The sequence below is a fragment of the Mustelus asterias genome, chromosome 10 (assembly GCF_964213995.1).
Source record: "Mustelus asterias chromosome 10, sMusAst1.hap1.1, whole genome shotgun sequence".
NCBI lineage: Eukaryota > Metazoa > Chordata > Chondrichthyes > Carcharhiniformes > Triakidae > Mustelus > Mustelus asterias.
In genome coordinates this window covers 73,217,973-73,242,478 of record NC_135810.1, presented here as the reverse complement: position 1 = coordinate 73,242,478, position 24,506 = coordinate 73,217,973, and the positions used below count along the sequence as shown (strand labels likewise).

Here is a 24,506-nt window from a genome sequence, read left to right as displayed (position 1 = left end):
TTTTTCCCACCACTGATGTTAAAATGACTGGTCTCTAATTTCCAGGAAATGTTCTGTCCCCATTAATAAATACAGAAATTACATTACCATCCTGTCACCTGCAATTTCAACTCTGATCTTGCTCTGATGCCCACACGTCTGTCCTTGGCCTCCTGTAATGATCCAGAGAAACTCAACGCAAGCTGGAGGGACAATATCTCCTGATTAGGCATGTTGCAGCCTTCTGGACTCAACATTCAGTTCAGCCACTTGAGAGTGTGAACTTTCTCCTCCATCTTCACCCTTTTTTCATCAAGAAATAAATTATTTTTTCCCAATGCAACCTCTCTCTCCTGACCCCCTCCCCAATTTGGACTTAAATTTTGCTTTCACAAAGCACTGACCTTTATGCCACTATCAGCACCTTTTATAGTCCTTAACACTGCCATTGACACTTCCTTTGTCTTGTGTCCTTAACATCTTTGTGCAATCTCTAGCTCCTACCCAACACTGACATTCTATTTTGATCCACCTCCTCCACCCCCTTGTAAACAGTATAAAATGCATCAAATTTCTCCCTCTCTTTTACCCTGAAGAATAGTCATTTGGACTCAAAAAATTGGCAAAGGCCAATGTTGAATGGGAAAAGGGGCTTTGAGGCCACCAATGGTAATGGCAGCTTTCCCTGCCATATAGTGGTGGACAGATAGGTAGGGGTTCCGTAATATATCACTTAGCAAATTGATGATCCAGGCCCCATTTCTAAAGGCCACTCTAGTGCACAGCGAGCACACCAGGAAACAGTCTTCACCCAGCTCCATATCCTGGTATCATCCTGACATCAGCCTAGCATGACCCTCTCCATCCTGCACTTACCTCTGAGCTCACCTGGGGGTACTGCTCACCAGGTGCATGCCTTTTGAGACCAGTCGTTCTTCACCCCGTTCTGACATTGCACCACCATGGATACATTATTTGACATGGGTGGGATGATTCCGGTGTATGGGCCTGATAATGATATGTTAATTTATTGCAATGAAATTCCTGATGTTGAACAATGAGACACATGACCTGCCATTGATGGGAGGAGAGTATGTCGCTTCCTGCTTTTGCGTTGATGTGAAACACAATTCTGCCCTTCTTACGATATTATTCCCTCATCATCAAATCCGCCTGACGTGAACAGGAGCGGCAATCTCAGCTGTAAACTCTATTCTTCTCTCCTCAGAGGCTGACAGACCTGTGTTTTTCTATCATTTTCTGTTTTTATTTCCGATTCCCAGCATCAGCAGTACTTTGTTTTTACATTAACCAGTCCTCTGGCACTGCACCTTTTCTAATGAATTATTAAATATGAGCAATAACTATCTCTTCCCCAGATTCTTTTAAAATGCAAGGCTGCAATCCATCTGGCGCAGGGGCTTTGTCCTCTGTGTTTGTTTAATTTGTTCAAAATATTTCTTTTTCATTCTAAATGCACTTATCTCATTAGTCATCTATCAGTCAATGACATGTTTATCTATTCCATTTCCCTTGTAAATACCAAAGCAAAATAATTTTATATTTTTTCGATTGTTACCTGTGATATTATCTGGTCTAACCCTTGATGGTGCTACTCTCATGACAGCCATCCTTATTTCTTTAATGATGTGCCTGTAAATTATTTTTGTATTTTGTCTTGCGTTCCTGAGTTGGACAATCTACATATTGCCCCAAGAAGCACTCTTGGACACAATGAACAAACTCTGCTCCGTCCAAGCCCCTGGCACTAAAGGAGTCCCAGTCTATGTTGGGGAGGTTAAAATCGCCCATCACAACAACCCTGTTGTTTTTACATCTTCCCAAAATCTGCTGACATGTCAGTTCCTCCACTTCACACTGGCTGTTGGGAGGTCTGTCGTACAACCCCAACAGTGTGATTGCACCGCTCCTGTTCCTGAGTTCTACCCATATGGCCTCACTGCATGATCCCATCAAGATGTCCTCCCTCTGTATAATAAGTGAGATCCTTTTCAATTAAGTGGGCACCAGTACATCAAAGCATTGAAGGCAGTGTTAATTAGATGCACTTATTTTTATAGGTCAATGGCAGTAGTAAGAACAATCAAAGTGTTGAAGAAATATTACAGGTTAGTGCACCTTTTACCTCTGATTGTTAAACAATGTGAATTGTGACAACATAGACTCCAAATAATTCACTTTTATTGTTTGGAGTACAATTAAAATACAGAATGGAGACAAAGGGGCCGATTCTCCCAAACAAGTTGTCAAATTCGCATAAAACTGGAATAAATCCCGCTGGTTTTTTCAACAGGAGTTTCAAAAAGAACCTCCCCCCCTCTGTGGAGAGCGCCTCAGCTATTCCCACTGGAGAGGCCGACAGCGTAGCGCTGAGCAGGCCACTGCGCATGTGCCAATCTGCAGGGCGCTGAGATCGACGCATTCGCAGTGGCCCCACACTGCCAGCCTTCTAAACGCTGGCCAGCCCGATCACTGGCCAGCTCTGCGACCCCGCATCGCTGCCCCTCCAACACCACCACCTCGCACGGCCCCCGTCCCTCTGTCACTCAGCCCAGTTGCAGAGTGGCAGCGGGGCCCCCCCATTAGGCCATGCCCCCTTGCATCTGCCCATTGCTCAGTGGGCAGTGCCAAGATGCCCCTGAGCATTGGCACTTTGCCCCTTAGGCAGTGCCAGGGAGCCCAGGCTGGCACTGCCAAGGTGGCAATGCCCAGGGGCACACCCTATGGCCCCTGACCCTCTGGGGGGGGCCTCGATGGCCTCCCCTTCACTCTAGCAGTGTTAGGCCACCAGCTCCCCGCAAGTGGGGAGCTATAGTAAACCTTGCTGGAGTGAACCACTCCTGGTGGAGGTGAGGGGGGGTGCTAGCAGGCTGGAGTCTTCAGTCCTGGGCCTGCTAATGGGATTTAAATAGTATTCAAATTAGCATTAACATAAATTATTCAGCTCTGTGCCGATTACTGGTGCGGAGCTGATGGTGCTGGAAATCTGGCACTTGGAGACTTGCGGAGGCCGTGGTGCCCAGCTGGAAACCCGCAAAATGGCCTCTGCAACGCAGCGGGATGGGAGAATTGCCCCCAACATTTCTTAGCGTATTGGGCGGGATAATATAGTCTCACTCATCTTTAAACCATAAAATCCTGCCTGAGGTCAACAGACCTTTCCATGGTCAGCCCCCACCGCTTCCCCCCCACCTGCTCCAATTCCCATGGCGGGCGGGATGGTAAAATGCTGACCATTGACTTTCTAGTTTTAAGCTTTGCACCAAATCTTTTGGTCTCCAAATCATTGGAGACCAGTTGCACGACCCAAAATGCAGGTCAGGACCCTGTGGAAATCCTGACACCTGGAAGTGTGTGCAGGAACTGCCCAGGAAGCTTCAACTTCTGGTGGGCAATTCCTCTGCTCTCTGGGATCATTCTAAATGGCTCTGTCTCTGAGCTCAAGTCAGAGGGTGCGATCTTACCAGCTGTTCACACCATGCTTCCGCTGCAGCGAGATCAAAGAATTTGGCGGCTAGGCAAATCTCCGTTCACTACTTTGGAATGGGAAAATCCCATTGGCGTTAACGGTGATAAGATTTTGGCCAGAGATTTCAGACAGATCCAGAGTACTTACCTGGGTTGTTACCCTGGAAATGTTAGACAGATTAAACCTGTTATGTCCTGACTCCCAATCCCCCTCCCCCCCCGACCTCCTCCTCCCCAGACTGCCACCTGATTAGCCCCTCCAACCAACTGACTACCCTTCTGACCACCTTACTAACCCCCCGACCCCAACTAGCTACTCTTCCAACCTGACCATGTCCCCATCCCTGACCTGACGAGCTTCCCTGACCACTGGACTAACCCTCACTACTACCCTGACTACCACTACCCCCTTCAACGACCTGATGACCTCCCTGACCCAAACCAATCATTCCCCAACCCGATTATCCTCCCGACCAGACCTGACCACATCCCTCAACCTGACAACCCCCCCTCCCCGACCTACGACTGCCCGACCCCCAACTTTACCTCAGCCCAACTTGACTACATTCCCAACTGCCCATCTACCACTAATCAGACCTGAATACCCCCTGATTGCCCGTCTAACTCCTGATCACCAGATCACACCCCTGGCCAACTAACTACCACAGATCTGTCCTGATGACCCAACTACCCCTGACCATCTAACTACACACCTGACAGCCAACTGCCACCGATCAGACCTGACCACCAGATTACATCTCCCACCATCTAACTAAACCCCCCACCGCCCAACTTCTATCAATTAGACCTGACTAACCTGTGACCACCCAACTATCTCTGACCACCAAACTACATCCTGACCACCAAACTACCCCTGACCACCAAACTATCCCTAACCACCAAACTACACCCACGACCACCTAACTACTACCGATCAATTCTGACTACATCCTGACCACCCAACCACACTCCTGACCACCTGACTACCGTCATAGCCAACCAAATACCCATGACCAAATCTGACTACACTCTTACCTGACCACCCCTCCCAACCACACCAGTACCCCTCCCGACCGCAAGACTACCCCCTGAACTGACTACCCTTCCCAACCAGACCCGACTAACGTATCCATGTCACCTAGCTACCATCTCACCCCCTACCCTGCCTACCCACCTCACCATGTACTCACCTCACCCACCTACCCACATAGCTACCCACCTGTTAACTCATTCACTCACTCACTACCCACTCATCCATTACTATTATTCATCCAGCTTCAAAGGTTTAGCAAAGCAAACTGTTCAGACACTGAAAGAAGGATTGAGGAAAATGGCAGGCGATACTTTGGGAACCAAGCTCTCAAGGTTTTTGTTCCAATATTGCATCACGCCACAAACCAAGACAGGATGCTCACCAGCCAAGTCACAGATGTATAGGAAACTAAAGTCTCACTTAGATCTTCTACATCCAGATGTCAAAGCGAGAGTAGGCAAAAGGCAGTAAAAGCAGAAGAGACTTAACAACCATGCTAAGGAGAGACATTTCAACTCAAATGATTGCGCCTATGTAAGGAATTTTGGCAGTAACCAACGATGGCTGCCTGAAGTTATTCTCAATCGAAGTGGTCAGGTATCTTTGAAAGTGAAACTCACCAATGAAAGAGTTATTCGCAGGCACGCAGTATCACATTCGACCTTTAAACTTACCATATGGTAGTTAGTTCTGTAAAAATGTGGTGTGTACTGTCTACCTCTGACTGTACTCCACTCCGATGGAGCTCCCCAAGGGATGTTGTGCATTTCTGTAAAAGTTGGGATCGGATGATCCTGAAAGAAATATGCAGCAGCATTAAGTCAGAGAAATTTACAAGTGCAGTGGCAATCCCACCATCGTTGTGACTGCTTCCAGTTTCAGGAATGATCGAAATTGTAATCCGCTGCAAAAACATCACTCCAGACAGATTCACTTTATGTATAGCCAAAGGCAGAAGACTTGTGGGGTAAACCTTTTTGATAGGCTTGGAATTAAACTCCATCAGAGCACACACTAATGTGATTGATGATGCAGTCTATACACACCAGTTTCCTTCCTCATTTACTGGATTTGGGGAAATCAGGAGTAATGTCATGCTCCGCACATTAACACGTCAATTCTACAACTTTTGCAAAATTTGAGAGGTTTGTAATTTGCAATCTATGCTGAAGTATCACATGAGCTGAAATTACTAGAAACAGACAGTATCCTTGAGTGAATTGACTCATCATTGTGGATATCAAATCTAATAATTGCACGTCAAAAAAGTGGCAAATTTAGAATATGCATGACCTTAAGGTGATCGATAAAGCCATCATTCCAGACAGGTATTCACTTCTTACAATTCAAGAACTGTCAGCATTATTTCATGACTCCAAAGTCTTCACAAAGCACCGTATCAAAGGAGCTAATTTCACATACCACTAGCAGAACAAAGCTGATATCTTACAGCTTTTATTACTCATGAACAAGCAAGGGGATGAAAGTTTATTGATGGTAGGCAGGAATGTGGAGTTGAAGTTACAATCAGATCAGCCATGATCTTATTGAATGATGGAACAGGCTCCTAATTCATATGTCTGTTTGTATGAAGGTCTGTTTCAATGCCGCACATTGCCCTATGGACTAAGTCCATCACCTAGTGCATCCCAGAAGTTTGTTTCTTCAGTCTTATCAGATGTTCAGAGGATGCCCAACCTACTTGAAGATGTGGCTGTCCATGGAAGGGATAAGGAACATGGTCAGCAATTATCAAAGATGCTCACTCGACTCACACAACACAATTTGAAGCTCAACAAGGCCAAATGTCCATTTGTAGCACCTGAGATTGACTTTCCAGGATACAGATTGACAGTAATTGGAATGAAGCCTACACGCAGCAATGTCAGAGCAATTCATGCCCTTCTAACACAATCTAATATGAAAGAGTTGGCATTGTTCCTCAGTACTACCAACTTTTATTACAAAATTTATTTTAAGTTTGCAAAGATCGCTGCAGCTGTTTGGAAGCTACTTCACAAAGCTGCAGAATGGGAATGGACAATCATACAGCAAATACAGCATTTGAAACGTTAAAGGCGAAAAAGGCATCTGCACTAGTCATATCCGGAAATGTTATGTCACAGCAGATGTGTTGGAAAATGCAATTAGAGTTGTATTTTCACAGTACATTACAGGAAGTGAACAACCAATTGCTTATGGGTCATGCCTGTTGTCACAAACGGAATGCAACTCTACTGGACAGCTTGAAGCACTAGCCTGCATCTACGCATCTGAACATTGGTCACTCTCTACACTGATCATCAAGTGCTGACTACATTGTTAGCTATGTCAGGATCAGCTCATTGATCTCTACACAACCACAGATGGCCAGATTGTCTTCATCAACATAACTTTGAGGTCGGGTATCTTGCAACAAGCAAGTAGCTGATATGCTTAGCCTTATTACTGAACCTCAAATTTGTAGATCTAATTGCAGACCTAAGAGACCTTTGTACCTCAGAGATTATTTATTTACTTAGATAAAACAGACAAGTTGAAAGATATTGATATAGATATGGTTGTTTAGAATGATTTAAGTTGAAGTCTTTAATTAAAAGGGGGAAATATCGGAATTTGATTATGATAGTCTGTGCACTGTATCTGATTGCTTAAGTCTGTCGGTAGAGCTAGATAACTTACATAACTGATAGTGGACAGAAGGTTCTGGAAGGCTAACCTGGGTTCTGGCTGAGAGCATTTACTTGCTAAGCTATTTTGAAGCACTATAAATAAACCTGTTGTAGATTTAGAACAGCTGTCATCTCTGCATTGCTCTCAGATAAATCAGTTATATAATATAGACAGCAAACTGGCAAATACATAACAGTAAATGTTATGGCTGCAAGCTGCTTTTATGTATCCTTCATACATTTTGAACAGTAGATTTGTATTTACCTTAAAAATGCATTTACTAACCTAAGGGATTCAACAGTACATAGAAGTTGACCATTAAATGAATGCGACATTGTGCAATGTATGCATGCTCATTGAAGTCTCACTATTTCTGTGGGAATTCCATAAGAGAAGTCAGGAGAATCTCAAATGCTTGTCAGTTGAAACTGTCTGTGGCTGACAATGATAAGAATTGAATTGTCATGCAGGCAAACATTGCACACAATTCTTAAGGACAGGCTAAAAGAGGAGAAACAGCACAAGGGAGAACATAAGAACATAAGAAATAGAGAAGCAAAGTAAATGCTGGAACTTGAGGATGGGACATAGTTGGCTAGCATCCACAAACTGCAGCAACTATATCTTTGCTTATTCTCAGCTTCTGGATATAGCCTCTCTTCTTCAGCCTACCTGTACTGCACCACTGAACTCATTGGGCGGAATTTTCCTGTCCCACCTGCCACAGAAATCATAGCAGGTGATGGGGATGGGTGGACCATACAAAAGTCCATTGACCTCAGGTGGGATTTTCTGGTTTTGGGACGAACATGGCCGGAAAATCACGCCCATTGTCTCAGTTTCAAATTTAGATTCCTTAGCAACAGAGAAGGTCAGTTTTTTTTCTCATTTTCCCTTTTCAATTGGGGTCTGTCTCAAAAAATATTTTTCACCATATATTCCGCCATAGACTCTCAAAAGATATGTGCTAGATTGCTAGTGTCAGAGTCTAATGATATCCTTGGTGCCACTACAAGAGAATCAGAGCATCCTAAAAAAAATGACTGTTCCAGAAACTTCAGTACACTCCACTGAACACAAAGACCTTCCAATGCATAAGGCAATGGAAATATTAAGGAATGATCCATTAGTTCTATGCACTTTGGTAGTTTGGCATCTAGATTGCATTCAGGGTTAGTTCCTCAAGGCTTTTCAATGGCTAAGATAAAAGAGGAGCATTATGAGACAGTCAGACCAAGTGTCGAGAGAAAAATAGACAGTAACAGAGAAGAAAAGTTGCACGAACAAATTTTCTTGGCTTTTGGCAGGTGGTAGTGGAATGGGGAGAGATTGGGAAGGAAGTGGGATAGTTCTACAATTCTGTACCACTTTCAGGCAAATTTCCTGGAATGAACTGCAATGTGAAACAACAGCTTATTCCTCAGTCAATCGATCCAATTAAAACCCCAATCAAGGGCCATTGTCCCATACTGGACTTTCCCTGTGTTGGATAGCCCCGCCCCCGCTGATTCCAGAGCCCAACAACTATTGTGAGCTGCCTCCCAGCAGTATGTTGGAGTGCCATCAGTGCTGCTTGGCTGAAATGGCAGCAGGCATGATCATGACCACTTCTATGCAAGACTTCATGACCCTAACACCTCCAAGCCTTATTTTCTAAACTGTTCTGCAGCCATCTGAGCACGACTCCATTTTGAGACACCGTCCTGCTCACCTGACTGCTTCAGCAGCTCCACTCTCCAGGTGGGGTTGCTGACCCTTCAGTGCTGATTACCCTCCCTTTGGGTCGCCTGTGTGGCAGTCCTAAACCGCTGCCCTTAATTAGACAATGAATGTGAAGGCAGTCTGTTAATTACCTGCCTCCCAGGTGGATAGCAGACACCAGCCGGATTGGACTGGGAAATGGTCCCAAACCTTGATTATTTTCTATTTCGGGAAGATTCCATCCAAGATTAGAAACTAAACTGTCACAAGAAGAGGAAATTAGTCTAAGAGTAGACAGCAATTATGAATACATTGGCACGCATGCCAGTTTTCTGTCTATTTTCTTGGTTGCGTTATGTTGCTCGGGGGAGTGGGGCTATCCAACACAGAGCTGTCATTTGAAACGTATTGTTGTCAAAAGAAAATCAAGGAAGCACTACACATTTGCAATATAGTATAGTTAGTTTGACTCTAATTAAATACTTCCTCATCCTGTTCAGGTTTTTTCTGATCGCAGAATAATAGGCAGAAAATTAACATGAGCAATGTTATTATGCAACTACTTCACATTTGTTTGAAATTTATCTCTCCTGTTTAATGGAGGCATTAAGCCATTTAAAATGAATAGGGAATGCCTCCATTAAATCAGCAAGAAAAAGAAATTGAGGTGCGCATTAAATAATATGATTGGACACGGAAATTTCCAGGCTTAAAAAATTAGCTAAAAGCATTGCAAATTAATATTGCATAGTCAAAGGATTACACATTATGGAGCATTTGTAGCACAAAACTGGATAGCCATTGCACATTGAGCCTACATCTGCTACCTCCATAGTATCCTTCTTGATGGTATCTTTCTTAGTGCGCGATTGAGGGGACACCAGAATGGTTGTTTAACCTGTCTGCCTGACAGAAACTAGCTGAGCAGGCAGTTAACATGCTCCATGGTACTTACTTCCATTGATCTTGACATCATGCTGTGGGTGCCAATCTTAGCCTGAGTCTTCCAAGCAGGAAAGAACAACACCTAGCACAAGCTGGATGGATCTTTACTTAAATGTGCAGATTGGGCTCTGATGAGGTCAACCAACTGGGAAGATGTTCTGGGACCAGAATAGGCTCAAAGGAGAACTAGGGTTTTAATTTTTAACTTTCCTTGTGGAACAAAGAGAAACAGTGCCCTTTAGGGTCTTGTAAGTAATGCTTAGCCCTCTTCCACCTCAAGCTTTGGCCTTCTACCCTAGGTGTGGGGCCTTGTAAGGTCTGGGAGTCACAGATTACCCGTGAAATGATCAACCTTATAAGTGATTTTCAAACAGTTTATTAAGAAGTGACCGTTTAAGTATGATGTACAAGTTAAATAGACAAGAAAAGCAATGGCCTGTGACAAGTCAGAACAGGTTCTAGAGAATGAACAGGTTCTAGAGAATGAACAGATGGGTGACGCAGATCTTTTGTCTAAATAGGAGGGTACAAGACTCCATTTTATCAACTCAAGAAAGTCTACAAGGAGACCTGAGCTGGGAGGAGTGTCAAGTGATCTGGATGTAAACCTCTGGAGAAGTTATTCTCCTGGATTATTATCTCTGTTTATCTGTTTATCTCTGGCTGCTAAGGAACTGATTGGACACCACCTTATCAAAATCTTCATCTGTGTCCATTGCAGAAGAACCTGCCTGTGACCTCACCCTCTAGTGAGCTGTTACAGAGGTTATCCTTTCCCCCTGGCCTTGCTGCATTACACTCATGACTCATTACATACAGATTCCGACTTTGTACAACTTTCTAAGGCACAGGTATTGCCAGACTATGGGGGTTGGAAGCAAGAGGTCCATGCTCAGACCATCTGCTGCTTGTACTTAATGCCAGATAGCAAACTAATGATGAGGTGGGAATTTAGAAGGGGCTAGAATTGTATTCCCCCACCCCCAATTCTCCCCCCACCACCACCATCAATTCCTGGGAGTGGATTGGCATGAAAGAAGTAAAATCACGTGGGATCGCAGGAGGAGCAGTGACTGTTACCTATCCACTGCCACTGGTATACCCTAGCAACCTGGCTACAGGCTTGTTTCTTAGGCGGCATTTCCTCCTGTTACAGCACCCTGTGCCCAATGGAAGGTCCTCTGCAGTAGAATTGGCTGCCCTCGCTTGAATCTCCTCGCAACTCCTGATCAGTGCAACCCCTCCACCCACGCCAGGGCCTGCTTGACTGGCTTTAGCGATTCCACCCCAATTACCATCCAGTTTGATCTCCACCTAGGTCATTTGCTGGGGACTAAATGCAGTCCCAAAAGTGACCACCACTCCTGTTAGTAGAGCTCAGAGAGAGAAAAGTGGACAATCTCCTACATGGGGACAGAAGACACAACCTTCAATAATTAACTACTTGCCCACCATAAAATCCGACTGTGGCTTCCCAGATTCGCCCCCTGATTTTTTTAGCAAGTGAGCAGGGCCACAATTTCTACATATTATACATGGCCCTATCATCCTGAATGTTCTCAGCCACACTGGATGCAACAACCTTTGGCACAGCGAGCCCCATGATGTGAAGCAGAGTCACCTCCATGGGGCTCAGGTTAAATGCCGAATGGTTATAGGATATCTAGTCCTGCAAGAAAGGTGGAAGAATGGCAGTGATTGTATTGCAATGTGTTTAGGTAATATGCCTGAATTCTGACTGCCATAGATTGCTGATGAGTGAGTGATGAGGGGATAGTGCATTCAGCAGCATGAGTTATGGGGACAAGGCAGGAAAATGGAGATGAGGAGCATATCAGCCATAATCGAATGGCGGAACAGACTCCCTGGGCCGAATGGCCTAATTCTGCTCCTGAGATGTTGGTGATGTAGTGGTAGGAGATGTTACATAAAGAAGGATGCATTCCTTGACAATCCGTGTGAGATCATTGAAATTTTTCCACCACTGCCAGGTCCTTAAGACCAGACTCCTGGAACTGGCCCTCTGACCACCTGCTCCCATTCCCTTCTCAATCTGTGTCTCGAGGGCCTCTTGGCTGCTGTGACTCTGCCTTAACAAGTGCCTCCAGCACTGCACCAAGTATCCTGAGGGCATCTTTCTTGTCTGTTGTTCCATTTTCTGTGTTTCTACTTCTATCCAACATTCCCACAAATTATCTGGAGCAGCTTCCTTGCACTAACACTTCCAGAGAGGGAAGGCTGCCTTTAGGAGGTGCTGGCACACTGTGAAACCCCTTCTGAACAACCAGCAAGGCAATAGCATGGGCTGTGTAGGCTGAAATAATTTTGATCATCACGAAAATTGTGTTGCCTGGCTTAGTTGAGTTGGGCATGAAGTGATTACATATTGTGACCCCCATGTTTGAAAATGTACCTCTATTTATTCGCACATCCTACCCACTTTGCAAAGGCTAAAGGATTAGAAAATGTAATGAATTGTTCTTCAAGTACAGATTATGTATTGTATTGTGTTTAAGTAAATGTCAAGAAAAAGTGGCACTAGATTATTGTAATATACTAAGAGATTTCCATCTTGTTTGAAGATGTCACCCTAGTGGATTTCACTAAACTTTGAATCACGTGCCTTGTTATATTGTATTATTTATTAACCAGATCAATCCTCATCTTGAAACTTTAGAATCACAGATCTGTTGCGGTGTGCAGGAAGCCATTTGGCCCTTTGTGTCTGCACTGGCTCTTCAAAAGAGCATCATGACTTAGTGCCATTCTCCTGCCTTTGCCCTGTATCCCTACACATTGTTTATATTCAAATAATAATCCCATGCCCACTTGAATGCCTCGATTGAACCTGCCTCCCCCACACTTCCAGACAGTGCATTCCAGACCCAAACCACTCGTGTGATAATGTTTTTTTCTCATTCCACATCTTGTGAAAATTACAGCAGATTCTATGACCATCACTATCGTACTCTTGTAAAATTCATGTACTGCAAACATTCCATTTATTGGGTGATACAATTGCTTTAGTACTACTCTCATTGCAAAAAAACTGCTACTTTGACAATAACCACTTACCTAGACACTGTTTTCTAACATCTAGAAAATATTATACATCACAGTTTAAAATATTATTGAATATTTAAATAAGATCTCTTTAACATGTTAGTGGCTTTTGATAAGCAATCAGGAGTTTTCTATAGGCCGCCCAATAGTAACAGGGAGGTGGAGGAGCAGATAGGGAAACAGATCCTGGAGAGTTGCAATAATAGCAGAGTTGTTGTGATGGGAGACTTTAATTTCCCAAACATAGATTGGAATATCCCTAGGGTAAGGGGATTGGATGGGGAGGAGTTCATTGGGTGTGTTCAGGAGGGTTTCCTGACACAGCATGTGGACAAGCCTACAAGAGGAGAGGCTGTACTTGATCTGATACTGACCAATGAACCTGGACAGGTGTCAGATCTCTCAGTGGGAGAGCATCTTGGGGATAGCAATCATAACTCTATCTCCTTTATGCTTGCATTGGAAAAAGAGAGGATCAGGCAAGCTAGGGAAGCGTTTATATGGAGTAAGGGGAAATATGAAGACATAAGGCAGCAAATTAGAGGGGTAAATTGGAAGGAGGTATTCTCGGGGAAATGTACTGAAGAGAGGTGGCAGTTTTTCAAGGAATATCTGTCTACAGTTCTACAGGACAACGTTCCGAGTGGACAGGGAGGAGTTGATAGGTTAAAGGAACCGTGGTGCACGAAAGCTGTGCGGGACCTAGTCGGGAAGAAAAGGAAAGCGTACAAAAGCGAGCTTGGCGAAGATAGGGATCTAGATGAGTATACGGCTTGTAGGAAGGGACTAAAGAAGGAAATTAGGAGAGCCAGGAGGGGTCACGAGAAGGCCTTGGCAGGTAGGATTAAGGAAAACCCTATAAATATGTGAAGAGTAAAAGGATGAGACGTGAAGGGCCTATAAAAGGTGAAGGCGGGAAAATCTGTACGGAACCAGTAGAAATGGCAGAGGTGCTTAATGAGTATTTTGCCTCGGTTTTCACAGAGGAGAAGGACCTGGGTGGATGTACTGCAGGCTTGTGGTGGACTGGAAAGATTGAGTATGTGGACTTTAAGAAAGAGGTTGTGCTGGAATCTTTGAATGGCATCAAGATAGATAAGTCGCCGGGTCCGGATGGGATGTACCTCAGGTTACTGTGGGAGGCGAGGGAAGAGATTGCAGAGCCTCTGGCGATGATCTTTGCGTCGTCGATGGAGATGGGGTAGGTGCCGGAGGATTGGAGGATTGCGGATGTGGTTCCTATTTTCAAGAAGGGGAGGATGAGAGGGGGGAGTTAATAGTGGGAAATGAGGATATGGCTGAGTCTTTAAATAAGTTTTTTGTGTTGGTCTTCACGGTGGAGGACACAAATAGTTTGCCAAATATTAACGATAGAGGGTTGGCAGCAGGAGAAATACCTAATACAATTAATGTTACCAGAGAGGCAGTGCTGGGTAGACTAATGGGACTGAAGGTGGACAAGTCCCCGGGTCCGGATGGAATGCATCCAAGGGTATTGAAAGAAATGTCAGAGGTAATAGTGGATGCGTTAGTGATTATTTATCAAAACTCGTTGCATTCTGGGGTAGTGCTGGTTGATTGGAAAATGACTAATGTTACGCCGCTGTTTAAAAAAGGAAGGAGACAAAAGGCGGGTAACTATAGGCCGGTCAGCTTAACGTCTGTCGTAGGGAAAATGCTGGAATCCATTATTAAAGAGGAGATAGCAGGGCATCTGGATAGAAATGGTTCGATCAATCAGACGCAGCATGGATTCATGAGGGGAAAGTCGTGCTTGACGAACATGTTGGATTTTTATGAAGATGTGACTAGGGCGGTTGATGGAGGAGAACCGGTGGATGCGGTGTTTTTGGATTTCCAAAAGGCGTTTGATAAGGTGCCCCATAAAAGGCTGCTGAAGAAGATTAGGGCACACGGAGTTGGGGGTAGTGTGTTAAAGTGGATTGGGGACTGGCTATCCGACAGGAAGCAAAGAGTCGGAATAAATGGGTGTTTTTCCGGTTGGAGGAAGGTAACTAGTGGCGTGCCGCAGGGATCGGTACTCGGGCCGCAACTATTTACCATTTATATAGATGATCTGGAGGAGGGGACGGAGTGTAGGGTAACGAAGTTTGCAGACGACACAAAGATAAGTGGAAAAGTGAATCGTGGGGAGGACGGAGAAGATCTGCAGAGAGATTTGGACAGGCTGAGTGAGTGGGCGAGGATATGGCAAATGGAGTATAACGTTGATAAATGCGAGGTTATACACTTTGGAGGAAATAATAACAAATGGGATTACTATCTCAATGGAAACAAATTAAAACATGCTACCGTGCAAAGGGACCTGGGGGTCCTTGTGCATGAGACGCAAAAGCCCAGTCTGCAGGTACAACAGGTGATCAAGAAGGCAAATGGGATGTTGGCCTATATTGCGAGGGGGATAGAATATAAAAGCAGGGATGTCTTGATGCACCTGTACAGGGCATTGGTGAGGCCGCAGCTGGAATACTGTGTGCAGTATTGGTCCCCTTATATGAGGAAGGATATATTGGCATTGGAGGGAGTGCAGAGAAGGTTCACCAGGTTGATACCGGAGATGAGGGGTTTGGATTATGAGGAGAGGCTGAGGAGATTGGGTTTGTACTCGTTGGAGTTTAGAAGGATGAGGGGGGATCTTATGGAGACTTATAAGATAATGCGGGGGCTGGATAGGGTGGAGGCGGAGAAATTCTTTCCACTTAGTAAGGAAGTTAAAACTAGAGGACACAGCCTCAAATTAAAGGGGGGTCGGTTTAAGACAGAGTTGAGGAGGAACTTCTTTTCCCAGAGGGTGGTGAATCTCTGGAATTCTCTGCCCACTGAGGTGGTGGAGGCTACCTCGCTGAATATGTTTAAAGCGCGGATGGATGGATTCCTGATCGGTAAGGGAATTAAGGGTTATGGGGATCGGGCGTGTAAGTGGTACTGATCCACGTCAGATCAGCCATGATCTTATTGAATGGCGGGGCAGGCTCGAGGGGCTAGATGGCCTACTCCTGCTCCTATTTCTTATGTTCTTATGTTCTTAATAGGGATAGCCCAGGAAATTACCGACCGGTGAGTCTAACCTCAGTGGTTGTTAAGCTGATGGAGAAGATCCTGAGGGACAAGATTTATGAGCATTTAGAGAGGTTTAGTATGCTCAAGAATACTCAGCATGGCTTTGTCAAAGGCAGATCGTGCCTTACGAGCCTGGTGGAGTTCTTCGAAAATGTGACTAAACACATTGACGAAGGGAAAGCGGTAGACGTGGTTTATATGGATTTTAGCAAGGTGTTCGATAAGGTCCCCCATGCAAGGCTTCTAGAAAAAGTGAGAGGGCATGGGATCCAAGGGGCTGCTGCCCTGTGGATCCAGAACTGGCTTGCCCAAAGAAGGCAGAGAGTGGGTATAGATGAGTCTTTTTCTAAATGGAGGTCGGTCACCAGTGGTGTGCCCCAGGGATCTGTTCTGGGACCCTTGCTGTTTGTCATTTTCATAAATGACCTGGATGAGGAAGTGGAGGGATGGGTTGGTATGTTTGCCGATGACACCCAGGTTGGTGGGGTTGTGGATAGTCTGGAGGGATGTCAGAGGTTACAGAGGGACATAGATAGGATGCAAGACTGGGCAGAGAAGTGGCAGATGGACTTCAACCCAGATAAATGCGTAGTGGTCCATTTTGGCAGGGTTAGGGATGAAGGAGTACAATATAAAGGGAAAAACTCTTAGTACTATAGAGGATCAGAAGGACCTTGGGGTCTGGGTCCATAGGACTCTAAAATCGGCCCCGCAGGTGGAGGAGGTGGTTAAGAAGGCGTATGGTGTGCTGGCCTTTATCAATCGAGGGATTGAGTTTAGGAGTCCGGGGATAATGATGCAGCTATATAAGACCCTCGTCAGACCGCACTTGGAGTACTGTGCTCAGTTCTGGTCACCTCATTACAGGAAGAATGTGGAAAAGATTGAAAGGGTGCAGAGGAGATTTACAAGGATGTTGCCTGGATTGAGTGGCATGCCTTATGAGGATAGGCTGAGGGAGCTCGGTCTTTTCTCCTTGGAGAGACGTAGGATGAGAGGAGACCTAATAGAGGTATATAAGATGTTGAGAGGCATAGATCGGGTGGACTCTCAGAGGCTTTTTCCCAGGGTGGAAATGGCTGCTACGAGAGGACACAGGTTTAAGGTGCTGGGGGGTAGGTACAGGGGAAATGTTAGGGGGAAGTTTTTCACACACAGGGTGGTGGGCGAGTGGAATCGGCTGCCGTCAGTGGTGGTGGAGGCATACTCAATAGGGTCTTTTAAGAGACTCCTGGATGAGTACATGGGACTTAATAGGATGGAGGGTTATAGATAGGCCTAAAAGATAGGGATATGTTCGGCACAACTTGTGGGGCCGAAGGGCCTGTTCTGTGCTGTAGTTTTTCTATGTTTCTATGTTTCTATGAAAGAGAAGACAGGAGAAATTTGTTGTGCTAAGCCTAGGTACAGGACGTTTCTGAGGTGGCTGTAATTAGCAACCAATTAGTTAGCTAAGTAACATCTGCTGGGTTTCTATATCTTCAGAGTCAACTGTCTTTAAAACCAGCAGCTTACAATATATGTTGCTCTGAAATTTATTTACAATATTCAATTTGGATGGCCACTGTAATCATTTCCTATTAATGGACCTCAGAGATGACATTGCCATTTAAGTGTGGCTCAGTTCCATCTTCCAGAAGGGAACATTGTGATCTCAGAAAACCTTAGTGAATTAGTCAGCCCTAATTACTTAATTGAATTTAACTTTTTAAGGCTCATCAATAATGAATAAAATGCTACAGCTGTAGAAAATAAGTTGTGAAATAAGTTGTGAAAGACTCAAGTAATTGGAAGATATGAAACAGCTTGTTAAGTTAATGTAATCAATTATACTTCTCTTGCATTTACCAGAGCAGCCAGCATATCCATATATAACGTATTAGAATTCTTTATAATGCACATACTTCCTGTCAAATAACTTAATTACTTTGTCCTGACACACTACTTCAAAACAGTAGCATCGTTAACGTAGAATAATTCTAATGGGTGCTTCACAGAGTGCAAGTGAGATATTACTATTTCACTATTTAAAATAAATACTGCATTTTAATTAGGACTGATTTTCCCAAAGCACTGCTTGAGAAATCTTCCTAAGAAATTCCGCCCCAAGCAAATTATATCCACTGTACCCAAAACATTGACCAAAGACCATTTTGCGAGGTTTTAATCAACAGAATCCTGCAACTCATGTTCTGGTAAGCCCAAGCCTGAAAGCATCATTCCACTAGCTCAGCCATTTTGTGTCTGAGTTTCCACACCTGCCATACTCACCCAGAAGGAAAAAAACAGTAAAAGTTGGAAATGACTGGCACTGGTCTGAACTGGAGTTTTATTTAAGGTGTACAAGACCAATTCAGACCATTACCAGTTATTTTGCACATTTCGCTGGTTTTCCCTCATCCCACTCACAGAAGTTCCCTGAATCCAGACTCCACCACTGGTACCATATCTCAACTCTCCTTCAGATGAAGGATATTGTGTTATCCAGAACCGATCACCTCTTCAATTGCTTTAAACCTGTTACAAAAATGGAAAGTTTCCAATTCTGTTTACAAGTTAAGGCTATTCTGTGTCTGGATTCTACTATGGAAAGGACACTTGATAATTAAGGCAGTTTCTCATACCAGCTTCAGTTTTGTAGTCAAATCAAGATTGCATTCATACATTTTAATGCAATAGGTACACTTGTGCATTAATGGATGGATAAGAGAGCTTGCCAGCTGCACCAAATTTGTAATATGAACCCTGACCCCCTTCGTTACATTGCTGGGGACCAAAAAATATGAGGTGAACAACTTTTACAGCACTGCAGCTCATCAAAAATGAGGAAATTGTGATCTGGTAAATAAATAAACTAATTGTTCAAAATGGCACAATGGAAATATGTAAGCCACATTGCTTCTCTCGAAGCTGAAAAATTAGAGGACCTGCTGCAAGAATTGCACTAAAGGAGGGCAGCCCTATATCGAGCTAAAGGCAACTCTTTGGATGCATGGAAAGGCTTGACAGCTGAATCATTGCATTTGCCTGGCTTCCTCAGAACTCACTGAAAATGAGAAAAAATGTGTGCTGGTATTAAGAACAAGATGAAGATGGATGGAATTTTCCATCCTTGCCAAAGCCTATGGACTTTGGAATGGCTCACCCCATTTTACGACCCTGCCAAGGGGGGCTATATTTATGGATGTCACTTTACAATAATTACTGACCATAAGCCACTTTTAGGTTTGTTTGGAGAGGACAAAGCCATTCGTCCCATCACTTCAATGAGGGTCCAACGATGGGCTTTGCTGTCAGTGGCGTACGATGATACGTTCCAACATAAGCCAGGCACCCACATTGCCAATGCGGATGCTTTAAGCCACCTTCCTTTGCCGCAAGGTATTCCTCCACCACCACTACTGCCCCAAGAAATTGTACTCGTTCTTAACTTTCTTGACACATTATCGATATTGGTACAATGAATCAAGTAGTAGACCCAAAGAGACCCCATCCTGTCTAAAATCAAACAGATGATTCACGACTGGAATCAAGGCAAGTCCGAACAATTTTGACCTTTTCAAATCAGAAAGGATAAGCTGAGTTGCAAGGATGGAGTACTGTACTGGGGAACCAGGGTGGTCATTCTTGCTCCTGCTCGGACAATGCCATTACAAGAATTACATTGTGCACATCCCAGTTTGATGAAAATGAGAATGTTAGCCCGGAGTTATATGAAGTGGTCCAGGATCAATAAAGACATCGAGGACTTCGTCAGACACTGCGGCCAGTGTAAAGTACAGCAAAGTTTACTGCCCTTGGCCATGAGAATGGCCAGATCAGTCATGGATGGGTCTCCACATTGATTTTGCAGGTCCCTTCATGGGCAGCATGTTTCTCCTCATTGTTGGTGCTCACTCTAAATGGATGAAGACCATGACCATCTTAGCCGCAATTGATAAACTACACCAGACGTTCACCACACATGGGTTGCCTGAGGTGCTGGTTTTTAACAATGGGACTGCATTCACGAGCGAGGAATTTCAATACGTCATGCAAAGCAATGGGATTCAGCATGTTAGAACTGCCCGCTACCACCCAGCCTCAAACAGGTTAGCTGAAAAGGCCGTCCAGACATTTAAATCTGCTATGAAGAAAGAGTCCTCTGTGCCTTTACAACTTCAACTAGCCCATTTTCTACTAATGGACAGAATAACTCCTCATGCTACTACAGGAGATACCGCTGCTAAATTGCTTATGGGAAGAATCTTCAGACAAAACTTGATTTAATATTTCCAAATTTGTTGGGGAGATGGAAGTAAAACAGAATGCTCAGAAAAGATATCATGACCCCACCAAGGTTGAGAGGTTTTTTCAGGTAAATGATTTAGGTTACGTAAGTAATTTCAATGCTGGTCCGAATTGGGTCCATGGGATGGTTGTGGCCATGGCAGGTCCAATGTAATACATAGTTAGTGTAGAAAGGAAGAAAATGGAAAAGCATGTGGACTACCTGAGGAGAAGAGAACCATGCACAGTACCAAGTCTGTCCTTGCTATACCTGTAAGTGTGGCTCTAGCGATTGCAACTAGAACTGAATCCAAGAACCCTGAGGAGGGGTTGAGTAATACTCCAGTGGGAACTAATGAGATTATCTGCACTAGAGAACCTTTGCAAACTGAAAGCCTACCTACTGTCGTTCAAGACAAAACTACCTCGACTGATGAAGCACCTGCTAAAGAATTATGGTGCTCTCAAAGAATTAGAAAGTCTCCAGATAGACTTACTTTATGAGAGACTGTATTAAGTTTCCCCCTTTTGCTGCATAATATTGCAAAATAGTTTTGTTGTTATTGTAAAATATTAATTAAGGACTTAAAGGGGGAGGGATGTGGTAACATGCTCCTTTAAGGGCGCGTTGTCAGGGTCACATGACCCATTGGGACAATTGCAGAGTGGTTCACGAACCAAGAGCAGGAGCATGGACTTTCTTGTAATTGGAGTCCGGGAGTTGCGGAGTAAGCATTCTTATCTTTGTTTTGTATGGAGTTATTTTCCCCCAAATAAACTCTTTTTTTTAAATCTGCCTTGTTGTCATCAGTTCCTCAAAGCTATTGCAGCCAGTCAACAGAAAATTGAACTCATATTAGTTTAAATATCTTGTATTGAGTCTATAACCACTGGGCTTATTGAATTTCATTTTCATGGAAACTAGTAATGTTCACTGTAATACCTTGTGTTCATTTTATGTCTTCTGTATAATTTGCAGGTACTATGTATACAAAATAAAATATCATTGTGGCCCAAAATGAAAGTCATACAAACATTTGAGCCCATTTTTAATATACTTGTGCTGCAAAGTGATGGCACTGACTTTGACAAAAAAATGTATTATGATTTCCTCCTCCTGCTTTGCTGTATTGTAGTAGAATTTTTAAAAATGCTTCTTTGAGTGCTAATTGTGTTGTGGTGAATAGCCAAAGGTATGATTTGATTTTTGATTTAGATTTGTTATTGTCACATGGATTAGTATGCAGTGAAAAGTATTGTTTCTTGCATGCTATACAGACAAAATATATCGTTCATAGAGAAGGAAAGGAGAGAGTGCACAATGTAGTGTTACAGTCATAGCTAGGGTGTAGAGAAAGATCAACTTAGTGCGAGATAGGTCCATTCAAAAGTCTGATGGCAGCAGGGAAGAAGCTGTTCTTGAGTTGGTTGTTACGTGTCCTCAGACTTTTGTACTTTTTTCCTGATGGAAGAAGGTGGAAGAGAGTATGCCCGGGGTGTGTGGGGTCCTTAATTATGCTGGCTGCATTTCCGAGGCAGCAGGAAGTGTAGACAATGTCAATAGGTGGGAGGCTGGTTTTAATGATGGATTGGGCTTCATTCACGTCACGTTATAGTTTCTTGTGATCTTGGACAGAGCAGGAGCCATATCAAACTGTGATACAACCAGAAATAATTCTTCCTATGGTGCATCTGAAAAGTTGGTGAGAGTCGTAGTGGACATGCCAAATTACCTTTGTCTCCTGAGAAAGTAGATGCGTTGGTGGGCTTTCTTAACTATAGTGTCATCATGGCGGGGACCAGGATAGGTTGTTGGTGATCTGGACACCTAAAAACTTGAAGCTTTTGACCATTTCTACTTTGTCCCCGTTGATGTAGACAGGGGTATGTCCTCCACTCCACTTCCTGAAGTCAATGACAATCTCCTTTGTTTTGTTGACATTGAGGGAGAGATTATTGTCATCGCACCAGTTTACCAGATTCTTTATCTTTTTCCTGTACTCTATCTCATCATATGGTAACAGAGGGAACAGTCTGTTGAAACTAAAGAGTAAAGTGTAAAATGGGTTAACTGGCCACTTATCACAATGGGCAAAATTTTCCAGCTGTTCCCGTCAGCATGATCTTCCAGTCCTGCCGATGGCAACTGTTGGATGCAGGTTCCCCAGCAGCAGCAGGTATGAACAACGGGAAGACCCATTGATGGTGGCGGGACCGGTAGATGCTGCCACCAACCAATAACAGGCTGCCTCTGCCACTGCAAAACATGCTGCAGGGGATGTGGAAAATACCACTCAATATGTCACTTCTTAAATGGTTTTATATTTTTAAACTGCTGATTAGAGGTAGACAGGGAGCAGATGTTTTGTGAGAATAAAGAATGTGGCAACAGACTGCCACATGGGATAAGGATCACTGCTCCAATGGAGGATAAATAGCAACATGAACTGATTGGGTTGAATGGTCTGTTTCCATATCATCATTTTTATGTAATTCTAGGTGTAGATGTAGAATAACCGCTTCGTGTAATACCCTGAACTTTCATTCCAGTGGTATCATAAATAACCACGGTGGTTTGTATTTTTTGGATTAGAGTGAAACTAAAGCCACATACAAGTAGATTTTAATTGAGAAATGAGGCAAAGGGCCAAAACTCATCATGAAACATATCACCAAGATTGAAAAGTATGTGAGCCAATCCAAGAAAATTCAAGAGCTAATGGTCAGGTAATGCTTCACTTTAAAAGTTTCTACATTGTAGTAGGAAAGGAAAACTGAGGAAGGCAGAACAGAACTTTTGCAGGGCATAGATCAAAGAGAAGTGGATGAGCTGCACATTATATAGCCTGTCTGATTGTCCTTTCCTTTGTGGTATATATGTGGTCAATCCACTATTGTTAGAGCTCTGTAGAATTCAATGGTTCCATCTCATAGCTTTGACAATCTAGTAAGGAATGAATGTGATTAGGGGACACTGTTATGTTTTCTGTCCTGGTACCTTTCAAGATTAATCAGTATACAAGTAGACACACAAGGTTATTAAATTTGGAACTGTTCCTTATTACTGTCGCAGTTGAACGAAAGGCAAGTGTGGATCCTGCAATCTCACAATGCACTGGCTTGCAAAGTATAAGAAGCCAGACAAGACATCCAATATGTAACAGACACTCTGAGAATTCTTAATTTCAGTGAACATGAACGGAGGAGGAAATTGTATAGAATGGCATTCTTCGAGGTTAGGAGTAATATGTGGAAAGATCAGAGGGACCACTAAGTACAGTAACAGCCATAACATTGAGAACGGCAAGCAGAATCTAATGGAGAGAAATTGGAGGTCATGTGGTTTAAATTGCCTAAGACCCTACTTTGTTTTAAATGGTAAATAACCACAATTAGCACATATTAGAGAACCATTCCCTTTGTCTTTCTGACTTAATTTATGGTCTGCTTAAATTAAAATGTTTTGTATAATCCACTTGTAATGACCATGTAGAATCAAGAAACAAATTGTGTTAGCCAAACCCCCTTTATAACACATATGTATTTCTCACTGTTTTTACTGATCATTGTACCTTGAAGAAGATAATAATCTTTTCCGTTTTGTCTTATATTGATTGGCACTTGAACTACATGAGTGACGTATGTTGAAGTACAACCAGAGGGCTTTGGCCATAAAATAAACCATAATCTTGAAATTTGAGTTGGTTAGAAATTCATTGAAATAATTTAATCATGCTGCAGGAGAATATACTTAAGCGAGGATTATTTGCAATTAGGTTTTTCTTGTTGATAAATAGAGACGAAATAAATTAGTATAAAATTGTGAAATTGAAGGGTAGGATCCTTTGCCAGCGATGTGCAATTATATCCCATCCTTCCAACAGAGCTTTGCAGATATTGGAATCGACTTGCATATGGAAACAATTAGCAAACAGTGAAGCAGCGAATAACAGATTTCTCCAGTGAAATGGCAGTGCACTTAAAGCGTGTTTGCAATTGTTGACATCAACACTCGCTGTATTTCTCTTTCCTTTCTAACCGGGTAACTAGCACTGAGATAAAAAATTTGCCTTGGCTCTAATCCCTCACTTTGTAATAAAAAGTCAAGCAAATAATATCTTGTATATAAATAGAATCTTTTAACACGTTAAAGTTTCCAAAATTAAAACACGAGGCTGCGGAGTTTGGAAATCTGAAATAAAATCAGAAAAATGCTGGTAAAATTCAGCAGTTGTGGCAACATCTGTATTAAACTTCCCAACATGTTTCACAG

The 24,506-nt window shown here is 43.4% G+C and overlaps 1 protein-coding gene across 1 annotated transcript in view; it reads left to right on the top strand.

Moving 5' to 3' along the window:
- The window catches only part of LOC144499452 (AF4/FMR2 family member 3-like), a 139,516-nt gene that overhangs the window by 97,101 nt on the left and 17,909 nt on the right, over positions 1-24,506 (top strand). The window contains exon 4 of the mRNA XM_078221438.1: positions 2,061-2,108. Coding sequence (XP_078077564.1) covers positions 2,061-2,108 — 48 coding nt within the window. The remainder of the gene's footprint in view (positions 1-2,060; positions 2,109-24,506) is intronic.